The sequence below is a fragment of the Heterodontus francisci genome, chromosome 5 (assembly GCF_036365525.1).
Source record: "Heterodontus francisci isolate sHetFra1 chromosome 5, sHetFra1.hap1, whole genome shotgun sequence".
In the NCBI taxonomy this organism is placed as follows: domain Eukaryota; kingdom Metazoa; phylum Chordata; class Chondrichthyes; order Heterodontiformes; family Heterodontidae; genus Heterodontus; species Heterodontus francisci.
Window position 1 is genome coordinate 177886895 of NC_090375.1, and position 24122 is coordinate 177911016.

Below are 24122 nucleotides of genomic sequence, written 5' to 3' on the forward strand. Positions count from 1 at the left end.
TGGTCAGTTTTGTGGTCTGGACTCATGTCACCAGCAGCAAGATTGGAGCTGTTGAAAGTCATTACTGTCTGATTTATAGTAATAAACTGGATCTTAGTTGATATGTAGTGTGGCTTCTATTTATCACTATAAACATCACGAATTAAAAGGCAAGTTAAACTATACCTACTAATTTGGTTGTTTTAAGTGATGTTTGTACAGGAAGTAATGCTACCTTCATGTTTCCACCACTGATTTGAACATGAACTGGTGTGAAAATCAAGTCTATAGCCGTCCATTTACCAAATTTACCATTTCAAAATTTAAAGAAGGAAGTCAAGGACTGATTCTGCAGTCTGGCGCTTTCAGTGCGCACAGGGAGCATATCTTGAGAAATTGTAGATGTGTAACGTATGTTTTTTGAATCCATTCATTTTGGACACAAAATCATGTCTGCAGTTTCCTAAGACATGATTGCTAAGAGCATCACTCCACATTGGGACAACCAGATTGTTGTTCTAAGGAGAACCATAACATTATCATTGCCATAACAAAGCAGTTCCCACTACTGAAAGACACTAATTATGACACGTGTTGAATAATTAGTTGCCTGTTGTGCCAATAAATGGAGACCAGATAAATTGCTCACTAAAGCTGATATCTATAATTTCTATTTGCACATCCACATTACCAGAGTTGGAAACAACTTGAGTAGATATTCAATGAAAGTAAATATGTTAAGCAGCTCAATTGCTCACAATGAAGGATAATTGAAAGAATGTGGAGCAAGGGAAAGTAAAAAGATGAATGATTAACCTACATGATTGCAAACAATGATTTTGCAATGGAAAAAAAGTTGGAATTGAAAACCAAGCTAGTTTGCAATCAAAGGCTGTGGTGATGCAACATGGATGAACTGATCCTTATTGAGCAGTAATGCCCTGTACCTTCAGCTTTCATAATCACCACACATTAAGTAACTACAGTTTGTGCTGCTAATTTTGTTTTATTCATTCATGGGATGTGGGCATCGCCAGCTAGGCCAGCATTTATTGCCCATCCCTAATTGCCCTTGAGAAGGTGGTGGTGAGCTGCCTTCTTGAACTGCTGCAGCCCATGTGAGGTAGGTATACCCACTATTAGGAAGGGAGTTCCAGGATTTTGACCCGGCTATAGTGAAGCAACGGCGATATAGTTCCAAGTCAGGATGGTGTGTGACTTGGAGGGGAACTTGCAGGTGGTGGTGTTCCCATCCATAGTTCTTTTAATATATATTAATATATCAGCAAGGGTAAGCTTTGATAGTTGAATCTGTAGTTATACATATAAATGTAAATATAGGTATAGTAGAAGTGAACCTTCTGTATTCTGTAATAATTGAGATATTCTGATAGTATGTTTTTGTAACACAATAGGTCACTAGTGCCACAGGATGTAGAGTTCTGCTCTATTCCAGTTTTTCTGCAGCTAATGGCTAGAAACAAGTACAGGTTATTGTACTCTTACAGGGATAATTTTACTTACAAAAGAGTGTTCTGGGCACTAAGCCTTGCACATGGAAACATGTACTTGAATTTTGAACAGTTACCCTACCCTACACAATTTTTCCTCCATTCATAAAATTGTCTTCGTGTAAACACACCAATGAAGATTTTTGGCTTTGTTGGATTCCTAGCACATGTTTTAGGGTGGGGTGGAGGAAGTTGTTCTGCCTGCCCTTGACCATGGTCAATTTTTTGGAGTTGGGGTCCTTTTAATACTTTTGGTGGGCTCCCAGCAGCATTTTAACCTCAGTCAAGGAATTCATCTGTGGGGTGTGGGAAATGCCTGCGGTGGGCCTGGAAAATACTAGGACAGGTTGGCATGGGACAGCTGAAGAGAGCATTGGAAATTTTTTAGATAAAATTTGTGGAGTTGCAGATAATTTCAACTCCCTGTGGTCCTTCTCCCTCACCTCCCACTGGACATCAGGAATACACAGTTTGGGAAAGCTGATGGGATTTTAGCAGAAAATCCTGCCCAGTGTTAGATGTTATTGTGTAAACGAGAGGCAAGTTCTACTCAGCATACATTAAAATTAAGGCATGTAGATTAATAGAATATAGCCAAGATGAGTGGTAAAACAAAGGAGTTTGATGTACATAATTTACAATAGTCATCTTAAATTTAATGGCATCTAGATGTATTTGGTTACCTTAGCAAAATTTCAAAATTATACTTTATTTTTCAAAAAGATGATACATAAAGTAGCGAAACACATCTTCATACAGAAATAAGGGCCCTCATTTCAAATGTCTATTTTTATGGAAGAAACAAAACCACCATGTAAATGTTTTACCAGCAATTCTAGTAGTTCTGACAGTGACACTCAACATTTTTTTAAAGCTATCCCATCTGATTGACTTTTTCTATCACTTAATCAGCTTTGTTGGTGGTCAAATCTTAGGCAAGTTGCTGTAGGGACATGGATGGGTGGTACAGAATGGGTGGCTGAGTGCAGTGATAGACAGTTTCTAAATGTTTAGATAGGGGAGTGAAAATTCTTCAGTCGTTCATTGCCGTCAACAACAACCTGCATTTATATAACAGCATTAAGGTAGGAAAACATCCTGAAGTGTTTTACAAAGGCATAATTGAAACATGGATGACAAGCCTAAGAACAAGGTATGAGGACCTAAAGGCTGGTCAAAGAGATGGGTTTTAAGCAGTATTTTAAAGGAGAACAGATAGGTGTAGAGGAAGAGGGATTTTGGGGAGAGTTTCAAATTGTGGCGCCGAAGCAGACTGCCAATGCTGGGATGAAGGGAGGGGTAATACACAAGAGGCCATAGTCAGAGGAACAGAGAGTTCAAGGTGGGTGGAGGGGAGGTTGTCTGCCCAATTATAGGACTGGAGGAGATTGCAGAGATGAGAAGGGGTGAGATTTAAACACAAATGAGAATTTCAAATGTTGTGGGATTTGGAGCCACTTTAGGTCAGTGAGAACAAGGTTGATGGCCAAGCAGGACTTGCTATGGGATATGATACAGGCAGCAAAGATTTGATGAGCTGAAGTCTGTGGAGGGTGGCTGATGTGAGACCAACCAGAAGAACGTTGGAATAGTTGAATCTAAAGATAACGGAGGCATGGATGAATGTTTCAGTGGCAGATAGGCAGAGGTAAGAGCAGAGAGAGACAGTGTTATAGAGATGGAAGTCATCGTTCTTTGTGGTGGAGGGTGTATGGGTCGCAAGTACAGCTCAGGGTTGAACACAATACTGAGCTTGTGAACAGTTTGTATTAGCTTGGTACAGTGGCTGGGGAGGGGAATGGAGTCAGTGCCATTGGTGTGATATTTGTGGCAGGGTCAAAGATGACGATGGCCTCTATCTTACGATTGTTCAACTGGAGGAAATTGCACCCATCCAAGAATGGATGTTAGACAAGAAGCCTCACAGCAAAGAGGTCAGCGGAGATGTTGGAAATATGCATCTTGGTGTCATCAGTGTATGTGGAAACTGACCCCATTTATATATTTGGATGTTGCCAAAGGGTGGCATGTACGTGATAATTAGGAGGGGGGACCAAAGGGACTCCAGAGGCAATGGTTCCGGGCATGGGAAGAGAAGTCATTGCTGAAGAAGCTTTGGCTATGATCAGATGGGTAAGAGCAGAACAAAGTGAGCAACGTAACCCAAACTACTCAGTTTCAGAAATACTACTTGGTACGAATAGCTATATATTTTTTGAAGTTTTGTAATGTCTTAAGATTTTTAAGGTATTTCCTTTTTTTAAACAGATGGATATCAATATTAACCAACAGTAAAGAGGAAGCATTAAACATGGCATTCAGAGGAGAGCAAAGCAGTGGTGAGAACAGCATAGAGGACCTAACCAAAGCCATCATTGAAGATGTGCAGCGGATGCCTGGCAACGATGTCTGTTGTGATTGCGGAGCTCCAGGTCTTTGTTTCTTTATTTTTCAGATCAGAAATGTTATTTTAACTGATGTGTTGTTCGAATGGTTTTGTAATTTTCTGACCAAATGCTGAAGAATGTTACCTGTTAAAGACCTCTCTCAAGGAAGCTTTTCAATATTGTTTGATAACTATATTCAAATCCAAACAGTTCAGAGCTGGCCTGCAGTACACTTGTAATGGATCAGTCTTTGCAGCTGGCTGTTTAATGCAGAAGACAAACGGATGGTTTTGCACAAAATGAATACTCCATACCTAGGTTCTGCAGTGGCCTCCTTCTAGATTATCTTCATATAAAATGTAACTCTGTATATTTGTGCTTATTTTTCTCTGAAAAATTAGCACACTCTTCCTGCTCTACTTGTCATAGTGAGAAGTGGCCATGCTCTACAAGACAGCATTGTAATGCACCTCCACTGAAAATATCTGTACTAAACTGTTAAATTTATTGCCAATCTCACTGTTTCTACATTGACGCTAATAACCATAGGCGAGCTTTAAAATTTGATGGCAGCTTAGAGTCATGGTATGATATGACTTGGGCGAGAAGGATGCAAATCACAGGCAGATTTTCAGATGCTCTACTCCTGGTTTGGAATCCTGCTTTGGAATCCTGCTTAAGGAACAAGCTGACTCCTGTGCCCAATTCTTCATGCCCACACTTCTGCCAAGGAAGACTCTGTTGGTCCTGAGTCATGTAAAATTCACACTTATTCTAAATATGCCCCATTCCTTTACTACTCCCATCAAGAGAAGGAGAGCAAATCAGAGTGAGTTGTTCTGGTTGACAATGCCACCAGCTGTGGACAAATGGTAGCATTAGCAGAGGCTAATGCATGGTACCTGATGAAATCTAAAAGAGGGGAAGAGTACGAAAATATATTTCTACCAATAGTGCATTTGAGACTTCAGGTATTTTTAAATATGCAGTAACAATAACATGTTTGCATGATTCCTCATCACATTAATAATTTTCACAAATTCTGTCTGTGTTTTACTGGAGGATTTCAGTGAGCATTGCTTGAGTTTCTGTATTGTATGTTGATTTGATTTGATAAATGTCACCTTTTGTTTCCATGCAGATCCTACTTGGCTGTCAACCAACTTAGGAATTTTGACATGTATAGAATGTTCTGGAATACACAGAGAAATGGGAGTGCATATTTCCAGGATACAATCCCTAGAACTGGATAAATTAGGAACCTCTGAACTCTTGGTGAGTCATTGTAATTATAGTATAGTCTAGGAAAAATATAACAACGCCAACTCATTAGCTTATCGGAACCTATTTCCACAATATCAGATATATTGTGGTGGGCAAATTGTGAGGCATCACATCTGCCTGTTATATGCTCTGTCTGATATTCAGATCTATTGGAGTCAATGGAACTAAAATATTGGAAGAGGCATATAAACAGATGGCTGATACACTACTGCTGTTTTCGTGAATTATTTGCATTAATTTAACAGTGATTTTTGACGAAGCAGCTGGCGGGGACGTCATCCGACTGCGCCAACCTGTGCACATGCGCAAACGGGCCCCTGCTTTCTGCGCGTGTACTGCGTTCCGCATTGCCAGGACCGGTTGGCGCATGCGCGGATGACGTCATCACCAAAATTGCCAGGACTGGTACACTCCTGCTCAGATGACGTCATCGCATAACATGGGCGAGAGCGGGGGCGGGGAGGGGGTGCAGTGGGAGGAAGCGGGGAGAGAGCGGGATGTGGTGGCGAATTCCCCTCCTCCCCCCCCCCCCCCCCCCCACTCTCTCTCGCCATTCCCCCACCTGCCCGCTTGCGCTCTCCGGCCATTCCCCCCCCCCCCCCCCCCCCCCCCCCCCCCGGCCTGCCCTCTCTCTCTCTGGCCATTCCCCCCGCCTGCGCTCTCTCTGGCCATTCCCCCCCACCCGCCCTCTCTCTGGCCATTCCCCCCCACCCGCCCGCTCTGTCCGGCCATTCCCCAGCCAGCTGATCTCTCTGGCCATTGTGTGTTGCCATGTGTTTATGTTGCCTTTGTGTGATTATTTGAGCAGCGCCATCTTTATTCCTGGCAGCTGCCTGGACATCGCTGACTGTGACGTTTTAGTTGAACAGGCTGCATTTGTGCATGTGCCAGTGCTGCGCCACCTAGTGGCTGAGTTGTCAGCAAATGCAGCCTTAATTTAAATGTAACCTGCAGTGATCTTACCTTCAGTTCCGGATCTTCAGCACTACGTGCGGCACACGCGAGCCTTGACTTTCCCATCCAGGGAAAGTTGGCGCCACCAAGGTGGGGAAGGGGTCAACTCTGCACAATGTACTGTATTGTGTGGGGGTGGGGGGTGGTTAGAGAGGAAGAAGGAGTCAACTCTGCACTATGTGGTGCTGTTGCCAGGGCTGGCAGCCTCTTAAAAATGGTGCCAGCACCTGCTCCTTCGTCAGATGACACTGTGAACGGCATCGCCGAGGCCATCCCCGCCACGTGATTTGGGGGGGAATGGCCGCCATGCATATGCTAATTAGCCACCACCAGAGAAGAAGATCCAGCCCCCAGTGTGGAGCTGGAGTGATATCAAGTTGTCCAAACAGCCAATCACCTTAAAGGGTTTTCACAGGCACCCAACCAGAAAACAAAATCAGTAAAATCACATATAGTAAATTAAAGATTAGGACACACACATGGAATGAAGGTAGAAGCACTCCATGCATATAAAATTATTTTCTCGGGGTCAGTTCTGTTAATTTTATTAATCACATTAATAAAAACCCAGTTACACCTGATCAATAAGTTGTAACTTTTTATGGGGTTTCTAACAGTGCTGTGGGAGCGGAATAGTTGAAGCTCTAGCTGTTTTCAATGATTGCTGGCTCTGTTCAGGGTGGATAGGGGTGTGCACAGTACAGCTGTGATGGAGCATGGAGTACCAGACTGCAATTTCAGGATATCCATCCCAATTTACGCATGTACTACATCGTGAAGTTGCAGTCAGTTTCAGACAGGTAATGACGGCGAACACTGACAGTTAGCTGGTCATCCCCTCGCAAAAATCTGGACCAGTTTGTTTTTATCTTTAGCGTTTTTCACTCTGAAAGATCTATCAATACAAATGCAATACTAACCCTATGCAAGGCAGTTTTATGGTTTGTCTACAGAAGATAAAATCTTACAGATTAGTGTATAAAAAAGACGCAATACTTTTGAGTTTAAAATGGGAATAATTGTAAGATATCTACTATTATACAAATCAAATCGTCACACTGGACTGAATTTTACCAAACCCCCAACGTCATGATCCATGGCCAAGTGAGCCTGAAGATGGGTCTGGAAGAGGCCTGCCACGGAGCTTGGTGTCGGGAATACCGGGACCTATCTTCCCGGCGGCAGCAAGGCTCCGTGGCGGCCCCCTGCCACTCGGTGACGGGGCCTGGATTCGAATATGTAAATAGCCGTTTACCATACAATACTGTGCATGCCGCTGTGATTCAGCCATTAGGTCACAAACTTCACCTGGATGTGCGGCACTCACATGCCTTCAATTTCGCGTCCGAGAAAAGCCAGCGGCGCCAATGCGTCAGTCCTCAGAACCTGTGAAGGTGGATGGGTGTGTGTTGTGAAGGGGGTCTCAACTCTGCATTTATGAAGGGAGGTGGGTGGGCGTGTGTTGTGAAGGGGGTCTCAACTCTGCATTCATGAAGGGAGGAATCCCGTACCCTTCTTCCGTAAAGGGGGCCACTCTGCGCCCGTCGCCTCCTTTATGTAGGGTGGGGTGGGGGCAACAAATGGTAGCTCGTTTAAGGTCATGTTGCCGGTGGTCCAATCCAGGCAACTGCAATAATATGACTGTGGTCATGCTGCCCCAGTCTTATTTAAAGCTAAGATGGGCAATGTCATGCCATACTATATAGGTGATTCCGGAACGCAGCTGAAGCACCAATTCATGTTACTCTCTGTCTTTGACCTACTGAAGGAACTGAGTTCACCTCCAGCATAAAAATGGGACTGGTCCACCCTGTCTTTCTTGATCCATGTGTCATGAGGAGCCATATCCGCCGGAGGTGGAACCAAGAGGCAGGCGCAGCCCACACCGCCCGACTTCTCTGTCTTTGACATGGCAATGGCACCCATGTGCCACTCTGTGTGGGGCCACCCAGGTCAGACGGAGCCACACAGCTTTGCCGAGTGCATGAGATCGTTCATCCTCTTGCGGCAGTGGACCCAGTCTCGGCGGATGACCCCATGGCAGCTTACCTCCTCTGCAATCTCTGCCCAGTCTTGCTTGGTCAGGCGGGAGGACCTCTTCTTACCATTGCCGGGGAAAACGTCCTAGTACCTTTCCCTTACAGCCTGGAGGAAGGCCACCCTTCCTTGTAGCTCTGCCATCTTCAGTGCCTTGCAGAGGTAGTTCGTTGGCAGCTGAGGCTCTTCAGACTTCACTGCTGGCTGGTCAGTTCCAGCAACAAAGGTTTAAATGTGAAAGAGGCTGTATGCAGGGCTGGCTGCCATTTAAATATGGCGCCAACACCTGCTGACTTGTCAACTGTCAACGTTCATGGCATCATACAACCTGCCCCCTCCACGTGATTGGGGGGGCCGACCCAGGCATGCTCATGAGTCGCTGCACGTGCGAGATCGCATCAGCTCTGCGGCTCGCACATGCGGGCTGCTATTTTGTGGCGGCGGATGCTTAAAATGCGGCCCACTATGTCAGGAACCAAATTGTAAGCAGTGTTTATACATTTCTTAGTTGTAATTTGCCTTTAATGCTGTTAATCCCCCAGGTATCTGCTTCTTGTTATAATTTGGGATTTTAAGGCACTGTTTTCTCAAACAGCCTGATACCACTTCCAATGAACAGGTCTTGTCTCTTCTGTATCTTTCGCTTTCTGCTCTTGCAGAAATAATGTAGCCTACAACCAACAATTAAATTAATTTATTGTGATAATGTACAATGAGGTTTATGTAGGATTCACACCTTGTCGACAGCGTCACACTCACCAGAAGTGCAGCAATGAAAATACAGAACCAAATTGAAGAGATATAAACAATTGGAACAGTTTTAAGAGACTGGTATGTGTGCTGTCAACAAAATGGAGGACAAGATGCATCACCCTCAGCCTGTCTTGCACTCAAATCCACATCCATGTCTACTAAGACTGAAAACCAATTAAGCCCTGTCTACATGGAAATGAGACATATATCACACCTGGATGTGAGCTATACTCAAACATAATGAGACAAGACCTTTCTCAGACTTCTTGTTAGTATAATAAGTTCTGTTAATGGATGTTAAATACCTAGTAGTTGAAGGTAATTGGGTAAACAGGTGTTGGGTGTTGATTAGTTAATTGTACTCAGATATCAGGTGGCAGGACCGCATCTCCAACACAGTAGTCCTCGAGGCGGCCAACATCCCCAGCTTATACACACTACTGAGTCAGCGGTGCTTGAGATGGCTTGGCCATGTGAGCCGCATGGAAGATGGCAGGATCCCCAAGGGCACATTGTACAGCGAGCTTGCCACTGGTATCAGACCTACTGGCCGTCCATGTCTCCGCTTTAAAGACGTCTGCAAACGCGACATGAAGTCCTGTAACATTGATCACAAGTCGTGGGAGTCAGTTTCCAGCGATCGCCAGAGCTGGCGGACAGCCATAAAGGTGGGGTTAAAGTGTGGTGAGTCGAAGAGACTTAGCAGTTGGCAGGAAAAAAGACAGAAGCGCAAGGGGAGAGCCAACTGTGTAACAGCTCCGACAACCAATTTTTTCTGCAGCACCTGTGGAAGAGTCTGTCACTCTAGTATTGGCCTTTATAGCCACTCCAGGCGCTGCTCCACAAACCACTGACCACCTCCAGGCGCTTACCCATTGTCTCCCGAGACAAGGAGGCCAAAGAAGACTCATTTACATATAAAGAAGAGCCAGCTAGCACTGGCTGGGTGGTGGTAGGAGTGAAGAAGTAAGTTCTGTGGCAAACAATAAACAGTTCACAAAGCATCCTAGTCACAGAGTTTTCTTCACAAACAGGCTTGGAAGTTTCTCCAACACTTGTCTCCGAATAACCTCCATTACAATGGACGGCGAACCACCTACATCTCCTCAGAATGGGGCCATCATCAAGGCAGCTATGCAGCTCAGCTAGGACTGAAACCTGAAATCACATGGCCAAAGTCAACCCTTGTAAAATTCATCTTACAAGGTAATGGCTTTGAGAAACAAAAGTGGAGTCCTTTCAGGACAGGACTAGAGACATCATCATCAGTCTGGTCTGTCCTCAGCTCTCAGTACAATAACAAAAAACCATTTTGAATTCCAGCAAGACTAAGAGATGGTGAGAGATCAATTCCAGCCAATACAGTTGAATCCTGCTGAGACAAGAGAGTGCCTTTGCAAAAGCAACTTTTCTACAGGTGAGAATTGATCTAAGACATCAGCACCGTCTTCAACCCAAAGTGAACTTCCAGGAGACTGTAACAGCCCAATGAATTCCAGACTGCCAGCAAACAGGCTTGCAACTTTAAAAATTCACCCTTCGAGGGGGATCCCACAGGTTATTCCTGAAACAACAGACTTTTACAACCTGAACTCTGAACACCTCTTACCCTGTACTTTTCTATCTGTCTTCTCTTGAGAGTGCGTGTGAGATTGAATGCGTGCATGAGCGGAGTTGTGATCATCTGATAATTTTTGCCGTTAGAAGCAATATGCTACCATGTGTAGATTGAGGTGCCATTTTTTTTTAGATTAGATTTTAGGCAATTCTTATATTTTCAGAACTGACCACCATAAGAGTGTTTACCAAGTTGTAACCTACCGTAGAGTACTTTCTTAGGTCATCTCGTGTCAGGCATTCGAACTAAGTGACCAGCTCACTTTAGCAGTGCCTTTACTATAATTACCTTTATGCCTGGCATATTTCCTCTTCTGAAGGCACAGTCTGGAATCTTGTGCTACCATCGAATTTTCGTGATCTTTCTGAGGCAACCGAGATGGAGATGATTAAATTTTCTCTGTGGTTCAGCTATCATACACATACAGTAATGTTATGTCAAAAGGAAAATACTGCAGATGCTGAAATTCTGAAATAACGAGTAAATGCTAGAAATACTTGGGTCAGGCAGCATCTGTGGAAGAAAAACAGATTTAATGTTGACCTTCACTGACCTGAAACGTCTTCCAGCTAGATATACCTAAGGACGTTACTGATCCCCTGCAGTTGTAATTTTTTTTCCCAGCTTAATGCTCTTTTATCCCATAACCTAAAATGGAGCCTTCCAAAAGCACGACTGGCTTTAAATAATCTGTGGTTCACTTCATCAAGGAATGCATCACATGACATGGTGTGTCCTAGGTAGGTGAACCTGTCCACTGCAGCATGTGGCCTTTGATAGTGATATTGCACTTTACTAGGTTTACTAGAAGCAGGGTGGTATATAAGTTCCATTGTCTCTGTACTGGTCGTGAGGTCAAGTTTCTTGCAAACGTCCAAGAAATTGTACATGATGACTTGGAGCTCTTGTTCTGTGTGGGCAACAAGGGCACAGTCATTAGCAAACAAGAACTCCCAAACAGGTTCTTCAGAGGTCTTAGATTTGGACTGCAGTTGGTGGGTATTGTACGATTTGCCAACAGTCTTGAAGTGAATATATGCTTATTTATCCAAGCTCCTGAAGGTAAAAATAAGCATAGAAGGAAACAAGGTACTAAACAAGGTGAGAGCTAAAGCACAATCTTATTCGACTGCATCGGCGACAAGGAACCAGTTGGAAACTTCATCTTCCTCAGTTATAGCCATCATGCAACTGGCAGATCAGCTGGATAAACCTTACAAAACAGCCAACTTTGGTCAATAGTTTCAAAAGATTTTCTCTGCTGGCTGTGTCAAAGGTTTTTGTGAGATCAACATACCGTGAAGGTTCAAGTTTTGTCCTGGGCATTTTTCCTGATGATGTCTGGCAGTAAGGCTATATTAGTACTACCTCTGCCTCTTCTAAATTCACACTGACTATCAGGTAAAAAATTTCAGCTATATACTCAGAACCTAGGAAAGATTTATGATTGTCATACACACATGCTGCCCTCATGTGTGAATAGGTGGATAATGGATGCATCTTGTGGGGTGACTTATCTTTGCAACATCATTTGTTGGTGTCTTCCAGCTAGATAGATCTCAGTTGATATAGCATCAGAATCTGATACCTTGTTACTGGAGAGAGACCTTTTGGCCTAACAGTCTCAAACAATCAAGTTCCTTCAACAAGTGACACTATGATCGGACTTTGACGTAGTTGATCTATGACCTCATTTTCTATACTGTGCTTCCGGTTTAGTAGATTCTTAAAGTGGTTAGCCATCTATCAAACTTGGTTGTTGTTAATCAACAAGTTAGAGCCATCAGCGCTCATCATGGCAATTATTACAAAAGTGCCTCTGCGTTAAATATATTTTTTGAGGATTCATTTTTGGAAGATTGAAGAAATGTTAAACTTCGGTGTTTTCAAAAGGGGTCATGTAAAGGCCACAACTTTGAAAAACTGTCCCTGGAAGTGTTTTTTAAAAAGGGCACTGAGTGGTCTTGTGAGGAAAACTAGCCTTTTCAGGAAACCACCAAACTTCCAGCAACAACAACAAGCCTTTCCGGGAAACCACCTGACTTCGAGTTCAGTAAACAACGACAACTTTGGACACCTGGAGAAGTTGTTTACAAAGAAGTGACAGGTCAAGATTTATGGAGGTCAGAAGGTTGATCTCCTGTTGTCGGTTTCCTGTTGCGTTGGGGTTGAACTGTATAAAAAGGGAGAACACTTCCAAGGAGAGAAGAGAAGTCCACAACCCAGCTCAGCTTTCCAGCACCTCTAAAAGATCCTGAGAAGCCCACTGTGTCAACTCATCTCATCTCATCTGTCTTTGATGAAATGCCTTCTAAATTAATTCTAGACTCCGCCTGAAAAGAACTGTTGTAAAAGTTCCTAGTGACCCATCTACGTGTACTCTGAGGCCAGACTGTATGCCAGTTTTGGAACACAACATATCTCATCTGCTGTTTCTTCAAGAATGAGCAAGTATTCAGCCCAAGTGTTTTTTGTTGTCTGTAATAGAGCTCTAAAAACAAAAATCTCTATTTTTCTGGTTAACCTGTGTATCTGTGTGAGAGTCTGAGGGGCTAAGGTAAAAAGGGAACTTTAATATTTCAATCCGTGTGTTTATGCTTTACTTCATTACTAACACTAACGTGTTTTATAATAAATGGATAATATTGTTGTTTATTAAAGAAACCTGGTTTATGTGTTTTATTCTGGGATAAAAGTAGAGTCTATGATTGACTATCGATAAGTGGGAAAAAATTTAAATATATGTTGTGACCCGTGGAGAAGTGAAACTAGAATAAACAGTGCACTCCTCCCGCCTCGGTCGTAACACAATGGCCCTTCCAAACAGGGGACCACAAATGGTTCGTAGTGCCTCAATAAATCTTTACATATCGTGTTTCAACGCACATCTGAATTTCTTCAACTTGCTTACTCCACCACGTTTCTTGCAACGCTTATCGTTATATGCAGCTTTCTTTGAACTTGATGACGGGCCTTTCAACCATGCTAAGTAAAGGGTGTATTTTTCACAGCAATTTAGTGAGCTCCATGTCGTCCTCATCAAACCTGTCTTTGGGCAGAAATTCATTCGTGAAGTGGTGCCACGCAGACTTGTGTCAATTCCCCAGTGATATGCAGCGCCAAGGGCCACTACTTGTGCGGCCTTCATCGCTATCATTAAAGAATGCCTTGCAGGTAGCAGCCCACAGTGCTGCCTGTTCCCTGGGGAATCAATGTTGCCTCATAGCTCCAAGAGAAGTGGCGCTGAGCAAACAAATTTCTCCACCTTGGTGTTTTCAGGGGTTAGCTACAGAGCATAAGTCATCCCTGAAGTTTTTCAGTCCCTTTTGATGTTGCCAGAAGATTTGTTTACAGTGGAAAGATGATTGGTGAAGGGGATGTAACGTGCATAATCTCAGCTGCTTTGCACTTTGCTGTCTGCAGCCATAGTGATTATAACACTTGCTAACTAACCTCTTACCCTAGATCGCAATCATTTAAGATACCAATTAAAAGGACTAGCTATAAACTGGAAAAGATCGAAGTAAAGGTAGGATAACTTAGAAATATCATGGGAAAAGGTGTAGTGTTTTTTAAATAAAAAGCAAAAAAAAAACGGTTAACTAGAAGCAATTATTTTACAGGAAGATCTAGACTTAAGGGCATCAAAAACCTGGCAGCAAACCAGCAGCAAATGAAAAATAAATATATTATACACCAATATGTTTAAGTACCAGAAAAGCTAAGAAAGTAGGTGGATTGACAATGTTGGTAAAAGAGGGAAGACGTAGTTTAGAGAAGGTTGATGTAGACAAAAAAGGGGTACAGACCAAGTCAATATGGTTGGAGCAGAATGATTTTTAAAAAGGGGCTTGATACATTAGTTGGGTTCTATTACAGAACTTCAAATTGTGTGAATAGAGATATGCCATCAGATTAGAGAGATGATTAGGAATAAGAAAATTATTATTCTGGGAGAATTTAATCATCCACTTGTTAATTGGGACAGAGAGGCAAGGGAATGTAAAAATATATGCAAGGCTCTTTCTTTGGCCAATACAACAGTAGACTTACCAGAGTGGAAGCATTGGAAGATCTCATTATGAGTAATGAAAAAGATGAGCTAAATGTAGGTGAACATCTTGGGGCTAGTGGCCACAATATAAGGTTTAAGGTTCAACTAGAAAAGGAAAAAGGACAGTACAAAAGCTAGGCCACCAGGTTTTATTCTGGAGATTTAAGAAAGATAACCAAGCTATCCGAGATGAGGTCAAAGGGGAAAATAGCATGCAGACCTGCAGAGCAACTGTAGGATATCTTTAAAAGAGATTGCCGAGGTAGAGAATAAGTATATTCATTTAAAAAAGGGAATGACTAATAGTTTAGGATGCCATAGATAACTAGAGGTTAGAAGCCAATTAAAATTCAAGAGGAGAGGCTATGAGGGCTATAAGAATAATGAAAAAAACAAGAGTATGAAGATAAGAAACCAGTTTAAGTGCAGGATATGGAAAGATAACAGGAAGTATGATGGATAAGAAGAAATTGTCGGTTAGTTAAACTAAAAGGAAGACAAAGCACTTAACTTCAGGAGCGGAGAGCAGTCGAACCTCTTCAAGCACGCCAGAGTTTTTTTTAAAAAGCCAACAGTGACGTCACAGGAAAGCTGCAAGGTGATTGGTTGGTGAATCACTGCTGTTAGGAACTAAATCTAAATAGCTGGGTAAGTAACTGAAGTGAATATTCTACAGTTTTTTTTAATATAGTAGGTAGTGTTTTTTTTAGGGAATCAAGGTCCCTAGCGTAAATAATCTAATTGGGTAATTTAAGGGGATAAATTAGGCTATGTCATGGCAGGGCAGCTCAGCAAAGTGGAGTGCTCCTCCTGTGCAATGTAGGAAGTCAGGGACACTTCCAGTGTCCAGGGCGAACACGTGTGCAGGAAGTGTCTCCAGTTGCAGCTACTCGAAATCCGTGTTTCGGATCTGGAGCGGCGGCTGGAGACATTGTGGAGCATCCGCAAGTCTGAGATCATCGTGGATAACACGTACAGGGAGGTGGTCGCATCGCAGGTTAAAACTGCTCAGACAGAAAGAGAATGGCTGACCATCAGGCAGAGTAGAATAACTACGCAGGTAGTGCAGGAGTCCCCTTGGTCCATCTCCCTTTCTAACAGATTTTCCACTTTGGATACTATTGGGGGAGATAGCTTCTGAGGGGAATGCAGCAAGAGCCAAGTCTGTGGCACCACGGGTGGCTCAGCAGCACAGGAGGGGAGGAAAAGGAGTGGGAGAGCTATAGTGATAGGGGATTCTGTCGTAAGGCGTTTCTGTGGCCGCAAACGTGACTCCAGGATGAAATGTTGCCTCCCTGGTGCAAGGGTCAAGAATGTCATGGAGCGGCTGCAGGACATACTGAAGGGGGAGGGTGAACAGTCAGAGGTCGTGGTACACATTGGTACCAACGACATAGGTAAAAAGAGGTATGAGGTCCTGCAACAAGAATTTAGGGAGCTAGGTAGCAGATTAAAAAGCAGGATCTCAAAGGTTGTAATCTCTGGATTACTCCCGGTGCCACGTGCTAGTGAGTATACGAATAGGAGGATAGAGCAGATGAATACGTGGCTGAGGAGATGGTGCAGGAGGGAGGGCTTTAGTTTCCTGGATCACTGGGACTATTTCTGGCAAAGGTGGGACCTGTACAAGTTGGATGGGTTGCACCTGAACCGGAACGGGATCAACATTGTTGCTGGGAGGTTTGCTAGTGCTGTTGGCGGGGGCTTTAAACTAATATGGCAGGGGGATGGGATACAGAGTGGAGGTACAGTAGGGGGTGATGCACTGTCAAATGTAGAAGAGAAGCAGAGTCAATCTGGAAGGCAGAGCAAATATAGACCTGTTGAGGCACAAGTGAAAAATGCATCTATTTTAATGCAAGGAGTCTTACTAGTAAGGCAGATGAATTGAGGACATTGATTAGCACATGGGATTATGATATTGTTGCTATCACAGAGACATGGTTGTGGGAGGAGCAGGACTGGCAGCTCAGTATTCCAGGGTACAGAATCTTTAGGCATGACAGGGGAGGGGATAAAAGAGGAGGTTGTATTGCACTGTTGATCAAGGAGTCAATTACTGCAGTAAGGAGGGATGATATCTTAGAAGGTTCCTCAAATGAGGCCATATGGGTAGAACTTAAAAACAAAAAGGGGGCAATCACTTGGCTGGGAGTGTACTACAGGCTTCCAAACCATCAGGGAGAAATAGAGGAGCAGATATGTAGGCAAATCTCAGACAGGTGTAAAAATAATAGGGTAATAATAGTAGGGGATTTTAACTTCCCTAATATCAACTGGGATAGTCTTAGTGCAAAAGGCTTAAAGGGGGTGGAATTCTTAAAATGCATACAGGAGAGCTTTTTGAACCAGTCTGTAGCAAGTCCTACAAGAGAAGGGGCAGTACTGGACCAAATCCTAGGGAATGAAGCTGGACAAGTGGTAGAGGTATCAGTGGGGGAACATTTCAGGGATAGTGACCATAACTCTAAGATTTAAGGTAGTTATGAAAAAGGACAAAGACGGACGGAAATAATAGTACTGAATCGGGGGAAGGCCGATTTCAGTATGATAAAACGGGGTCTGGCCAAAGTGGACTGGGAGCAGCTACTTGCAGGAAAGTCTACATCAGACCAGCGGGAGTCATTCAAAGAGGAAATAGTGAGAGTTCAGAGCCAACATGTACCCGTAAAGGTGAAGGGTAGGACCAACAAGTCCAGGGGACCCTGGATGTCAAGGGATATAGAGGATTGGATCAGGGAAAAAAAGGAGGCTTATGGCAGATTCAGAGTGCTGAAAACAACGGAGGCCCTAGAGGAGTATAGAAAGTGTAGGGGGTTACTTAAAAAAGTACTTAGGAGAGCGAAGAGGGGACATGAAAAAACACTGGTGGGCAAGATAAAGGAAAATCCTAAGGCATTTTCTAAGTGTATTAAGGGCAAGAGGATAAGCAGGGAAAGAGTAGGGTGTGTGTGGAACTGGAGGATATAGGTGAGGTTTTAAATGATTACTTGTCATCTGTGTTCACTATGGAGAAGGGCGATGTAGGTGTACAGATCAGGGAGGGGGATTGTGATATACTTGAACATATTAGCATTGAAAGGGAGGAAGTGTTAGCTGTTTTAGCGGGCTTAAAAGTGGATAAATCCCCAGGCCCTGATGAGATGTATCCCAGGCTGTTATGTGAGGCAAGGAAGGAGATAGCAGGGGCTCTGACACAAATTTTCAAATCCTCTCTGGCCACAGGCAAGGTACCAGAGGACAGGAGGACAGCGAATGTGATACCATTATTCAAGAAGAGTAGCAAGGATAAACCAGGTAATTACAGGCCGGTGAGTCTAACATCAATGGTTGGGAAACAATTGGAAAAAGTTCTGAAGGACAGGATTAATCTCCACTTGGAGAGGCAGGGGTTAATCAGAGATAGTCAGCATGGCTTTGTCAGGGGGAGATCGTGTCTAACTAACTTGATTGAATTTTTCAAGGAGGTGACTAGATGTGTAGATGAGGGTAAAGCTGTTGGTGTATTCTACATGGACGTGAGTAAGGCTTTTGATAAGGTCCCACATAGGAGATTGGTTCAGAAGGTAAGAGCCCATGGGATCCAGGGTAATTTGGCAAATTGGATCCAAAATTGGCTTAGTGGCAGGAGGCAGAGGGTGATGGTCGAGGGTTGTTTCTGCAAGTGGAAGCTTGTAGCCAGTGGTGTACCGCAAGGATCGGTTCTGGGACTCTTGCTGTTTGTAGTTTACATTAATGATTTAGACGTGAATATGGGAAGTATGATCAGTAAGTTCGCAGATGACACAAAATTAGGCGGTGTCGTAAATAGTGAGGAGGAAAGCCTTAGATTACAGGATAATATAGATGGGCTGGTAAGATGGGCGGAACAGTGACAAATGAAATTTAATCCTGAGAAGTGTGATGTGATGCACTTTGGGACGACTAACAAGTCAAGGGAGTATACAATGGATGGTAGGACCCTAGGAAGTACAGAGAGTCAGAGGGACCTTGGTGTGCATGTCCATAGATCACTGAAGGCAGCAGCACAGGTAGATAAGTTGGTTAGGAAGGCATATGAGATACTTGCCTTTATTAGCCGAGGCATAGAATGTAAGAGCAGGGAGGTTATGATGGAGCTGTAGAAAATGCTAGTTAGGCCACAGCTGAAGTACTGTGTACAGTTCTGGGCACCACTCTATAGGAAGGATGTGATTGCACTGGAGAAGGTGCAGAGGAGATTTACCAGGATGTTGCCTGGGCTGGAGCGGTTCAGTTATGAAGAGAGACTGAAAAGGCTAGGGTTGTTTTCCTTAGAGCAGTGAAGGCTGAGGAGGGACATGATCGAGGTATACAAAATTATGAGGGGCATTGATAGATTAGATAGGAAGAAACTTTTTCCCTCAGCGAAGGGGTCAATGACCAGGGGGCATAGATTTAAGGTAAGGGGCAGGAGGTTTAGAGGGGATTTGACGAAAATAAGTTTCACCCAGAGGGTGGTTGGAATCTGGAACGCACTGCCTGAAGAGGTGGTAGAGGCAGGAACCATCATTACATTTAAGAAGTATTTAGATGAGCTCTTGAAATGCCATAGAATACAAGGCTATGGGCCAAGTGCTGGAAAATGGGATTAGAATAGTTAGGTCCTTCATGGCGGCACGGACACGATGGGCCGAAGGGCTTGTTTCTGTGCTGTATGACTATGACAAAGTGCCACAGTCTGAAAGGATACATTCTAGGATCTTGAGGGAGATGAGTAAAGAAATTGCAGAGGTCCCAGAAATTATGGGGCTAATTTCAACCACGCAAGACAGGTGGGTTGGAGTCAGATTAGCTGGGATTTAAAATTTTAAATCTGACTTTAACTTGCCCACTTTTGGATTTAACCAAGGTGGAGCAAGGCTGGGCAACCCACTGCCATTATAATAATTAAATTGTCAACCTGCATCTCAGGAGGTGAATTGGCATTTAAATATTTAAAACCTTTACATCTGATGCTGGCAACACTTACCTCTTCCCTTTAATACCCCATTCCAAATTTGCTTACTATAAGATCTCGAGCATACCTCCTAACCCTTATACCATTCTCATCTCCGATTTGATTGAAAGACTTCTACCTGTCGGGCAGGGGATGCTCTGGAGGAGGCTGTAGCCCCAGAAGTAAATAGGGCGCCAGCACTTCAGTGGGAGCATGCGTCAGGATCTTGGTGGTGGGGGGAACGGGGGTCCAATAGCAACCTGCTAGAAAAGAAAATGCGTGCTGGGGATTTAAAACTCCGCGGCATGTGGGAAACCCAGGCTCAACTCTTACCCATACAAAGCTACATACCCTCCCCCCCACCCGCTCATGGAACCCGTCCCAGTCAATATATTTGCAGGTTCAACTGAGTGTAAATATGTACCAGAAGATTAGAGAATGGTGGGTTGTTACAGATGGGTGGGAAGTGATAGGGATGGTTTCCTTATTTCACCTCTCAGCTGACCGAAGACAGCGTTTTTGTTAGAAATGTGTTTAAACCTACGTGAAAACCTGCCATTTGTCTAATTGTTTTACCATAGAGTCATGGAGAGATACAGCACTGAAACAGGCCCTTCGGCCCACCGAGTCTGTGCCGACCAACAACCACCCATTTATACTAATCCTACATTGATCCCATATTCCTTACCACATCCCCACAATTCTCCTACCACCTACCTACACTCGGGGCAATTTACAATGGCCAATTTACCTATCAACCTGCAAGTCTTTGGCTGTGGGAGGAAACCGGAGCTCCCGGCGGAAACCCACGCAGTCACAGGGAGAACTTGCAAACTCCGCACAGGCAGTACCCAGAATTGAACCCGGGTCGCTGGAGATGTGAGGCTGCGGTGCTAACCACTGCGCCACAGTACCATGACCTGCCATTTGTCTGTTTGATGACCATGAAAACACTCGAGTTAAAAGAAAGGTAAATGTTTATTATACAATACCCACAACTATTCACAACTTCACCCACTCTCGCATGCATACAGACATACAATCTGACACACAAGAAAAGATAGAGATTAGAAGATAACATGCATTTAGGCCTGATGGTTTTTGAAAGAGTTCACTGTAAACCTTGTTTAGTTTAGTTTAGAGATACAGCACTGAAACAGGCCCTTCGGCCCACCGAGTCTGTGCCGACCATCAACCACCCATTTTATACTAATCCTACACTAATCCCATATTCCTACCACATCCCCACCTGTCCCTATATTTCCCTACCACCTACCTATACTAGGGGCAATTTATAATGGCCAATTTACCTACCAACCTGCAAGTCTTTTGGCTTGTGGGAGGAAACCGGAGCACCCAGAGAAAACCCACGCAGACACAGGGAGAACTTGCAAACTCCACACAGGCAGTACCCAGAATTGAACCCGGGTCGCTGGAGCTGTGAGGCTGCGGTGCTAACCACTGCGCCACTGTGCCGCCCATTTATTGAAAGAAGGTCATTGATGAAGCAGCTGAAGATGGTTGGGTCTAAGACGCTACCCTGAGGAACTCCTGCAGTGATGTCCTGGAGCTGAGATGATTGACCTCCAACAACCACAACCATCTTCATTTGCGCTAGGTATGACTCCAACCAACGGAGAGTTTTCCCCCTGATTCCCATTGACTTCAGTTTTGCTAGGGCTCCTTGATGGGTGGGAGTGAAGATTTAAAAAAACGATATAGGCCTATTTTTCCTTTGTTAGTTCACTGAAGCCAAAACTTGGAGAGTCTCAGCAGGATGAATGTTTTCAAAGTGTATCTCAGTCACAGATCAATGTTTCTCTTTACCATTGCCCTCATAAATGGTATCTGATGTTGGGGCCATTGTTAGACAATGGGGTCTAGGTGTCTCCCGTCTTTATTCCATTTTGATGAGGTGTTTTTTTCACACCCATTGATTTGAGTTTGAGTCTGGAGCCACCGTGTCTGCCATGCCATTGTTAACCCAATTTGTTGGAGAGATGGCCATTTACACTTTAATGCCTTCTCCAAGGTTGGTCCAGACACGAAGATTGACTCGGTTCTTGTAGTTTCTAGGTGGATTGGCAATACAGGATAAGGTCTCCTGACCCCTCGACTCTAACTTGTTTTTCAGAAAAAGTGCCCGTTTGGGTTTGTTTTATAAGTTCATTATGTAGTTCAGAATTTCTCCACGTATGAGCATAGCAGGGTGTCGACCCCATTATTTTAAGAAGGAAATATTGTTAATCAGGGCAATTACAGGCCAGTTAGTTTAACATCTGTGGTGGGGAAGTACAAAGAATCTTTAATTAAGGATGAAATTGCTATGCGTTTAGTTTGAGAAAATAATTAGAAGTAGTCAGCACACATGTCCAAAGGGGTGATTACACTTGACAAATCTCATAGAATCTTTGAGTGTGTAACTATAAGGTTAAGCACATGGATTATTAAATGGAATAAGCTAGTTAGCCTTATATAACATCTTGAGCTACAGTTATTAGGTCAAAACACACTTCAGAAAGATGCATAGATGTACAAAGCCACTTTTTAGCACAGCAGGGGAGAGCGTGAAGAAATAGTGACCCGGATTTTACCATGTTAATGACGACAGTGAATGCTGACATTTCCCTATCTTTACTCCACTGAAAATGAGAGCAGCCTTTGAAGTCCACACATGCACGGAATAACGGGGAAATGGAGAAGTTGCTGCCGGTGATTCTACACTTCTCCAGCGGGTGCACTGTTGAAGCATCCCCAGACTGCAATCAGTGGGAAATCTATGAATTGATGAGAACTTCCACTTTACTATATTAAAGGTGCTATATAAATTCAAGTTGTTGATATGGATGAAGTGTACGTGGAGTTTAGGAAAACCTTTGACAAGTACCCACTTAATATTACTGGAGAAGATTTAAAGGTATGGAATTAGGTGGCAAATTCCAATGAATCTGTGTTCTACCTGCTCTAAAGCGGCGCACTGGTTAGCACCGCAGCCTCACAGCTCCAGGGACCCGGGTTCGATTCTGGGTACTGCCTGTGCGGAGTTTGCAAGTTCTCCCTGTGTCTGCGTGGGTTTTCGCCGGGTGCTCCGGTTTCCTCCCACATCCAAAAAGACTTGCAGGTAATAGGTAAATTGGCTGTTGTAAATTGCCCCGAGTGTAGGGAGGTGATAGGGAATATGGGATTACTGTAGGGTTAGAATAAATGGGTGGTTATTGGTCGGCACAGACTTGGTGGGCCGAAGGGCCTGTTTCAGTGCTGTATCTCTAAATAAAAAATAAATAAAGCCTCAATATCCTTCCTATAGTGTTGAGCCAAATATTGCACAAAATACTCTAATTGAAGTTTTTATAGGATCATTATTACTCTTGTCTTCAATATTCTACAACTCTCGTCATAAAACCTAGAGTTCTGTTAGCTTTTCTTTTAGTCTTATGAACCTGTGGTGTTCTCGTCAATGTCCTATGAACATGTACCCCCAAATCTCTCTGTTCTTCCATAGCACAAGCCTGCTTCCACTCAGAACTTTTTCCAGTAGTTGAGTGGTTAAAAACTAGGGGCCATAAATACAAGACTAAATGTGAGAGATTTAGAACAGAGTTGTGAAGCTGTGGAATTTATCTCCTGGCTATGTGGTTGAGGCAGAAACTATGACAACATTCAAGATTAGATAGGTAAATGAAGAAAAAGCAGCTGATGGGATATAGGAACAGGGTGGATTATTCAATACTATTTTTCGTTTTGTGGAGGATCATCACCGATGGGCTGGATGGCCTTATCATGTGACATCAATAAGACAGATAAAATGTACCATAAATAGCATTTTATTTTGAAGAAAATGAGAGGAAGCTATGAGAACAAAACATTTTCTTCGTAAGTTAACCCTTGACTCGTTACAACTGGTGTTTTATACTTTAGACTGCAAACAGCACAAATTTCACTGTTTATGACGTTAAGGTAGTTGAGATTTAAAACCTTTCCATCAGATGCTGGCAACACTTACCTCTTCCCTTTATTATCCCATTCCAAATTTACTCGCTATAAAAGCTTGAGCATACCTCCTAACCCTTATACCATTCTCATCTCCCAATGCCACATTAAAGTCCACATATAATCTTTTATTCAATATACGTTCCTGATTTGTTGATTTTTGATCCTTCGCTAGATTTTAACTGGCTTTATCTGTTAACTTACTTGTAAAAAGTAGCTTATTCAATTTTCCTGAGTGTGATGTAATGGTATTGACATAAGTAAAAATATTATATAATAATCATAACTGGTAGGTAAATGTGAAGCATTGTTTCCTGGAATAAGTTGTAATGTTTTCTTGAGGTATTGATATAATAAGTACAGGCTATAGTTTACGTTGTCACACTTTTTTGGTCTGCCACGTTTTGTTTATTGAAATGCCAAGGCCGTAGTTTTTTAAATGTCCTTAAAATGACCTCATTTATTTAGCATTTCAGTAGTGGATTAATGTATTCTTGGTTTGTGTGGAACTGTTAGCACAACCAAGGACTAGAAATGTAGACTTTTGAAACTTTATCAATGTGATGTTATCTATTACCTATAATCAATAACTAGTTTA

At 43.3% G+C, this 24122-nt stretch overlaps 1 protein-coding gene across 1 annotated transcript in view; it reads left to right on the plus strand.

Moving 5' to 3' along the window:
* LOC137370298 (arf-GAP with SH3 domain, ANK repeat and PH domain-containing protein 1-like) overlaps positions 1-24122 on the plus strand; it is a 443522-nt gene that overhangs the window by 297787 nt on the left and 121613 nt on the right. Inside the window, exons 14-15 of the mRNA XM_068032677.1 lie at positions 3759-3922; positions 5019-5152. Of these exons, the coding sequence (XP_067888778.1) occupies positions 3759-3922; positions 5019-5152 (298 nt within the window). The remainder of the gene's footprint in view (positions 1-3758; positions 3923-5018; positions 5153-24122) is intronic.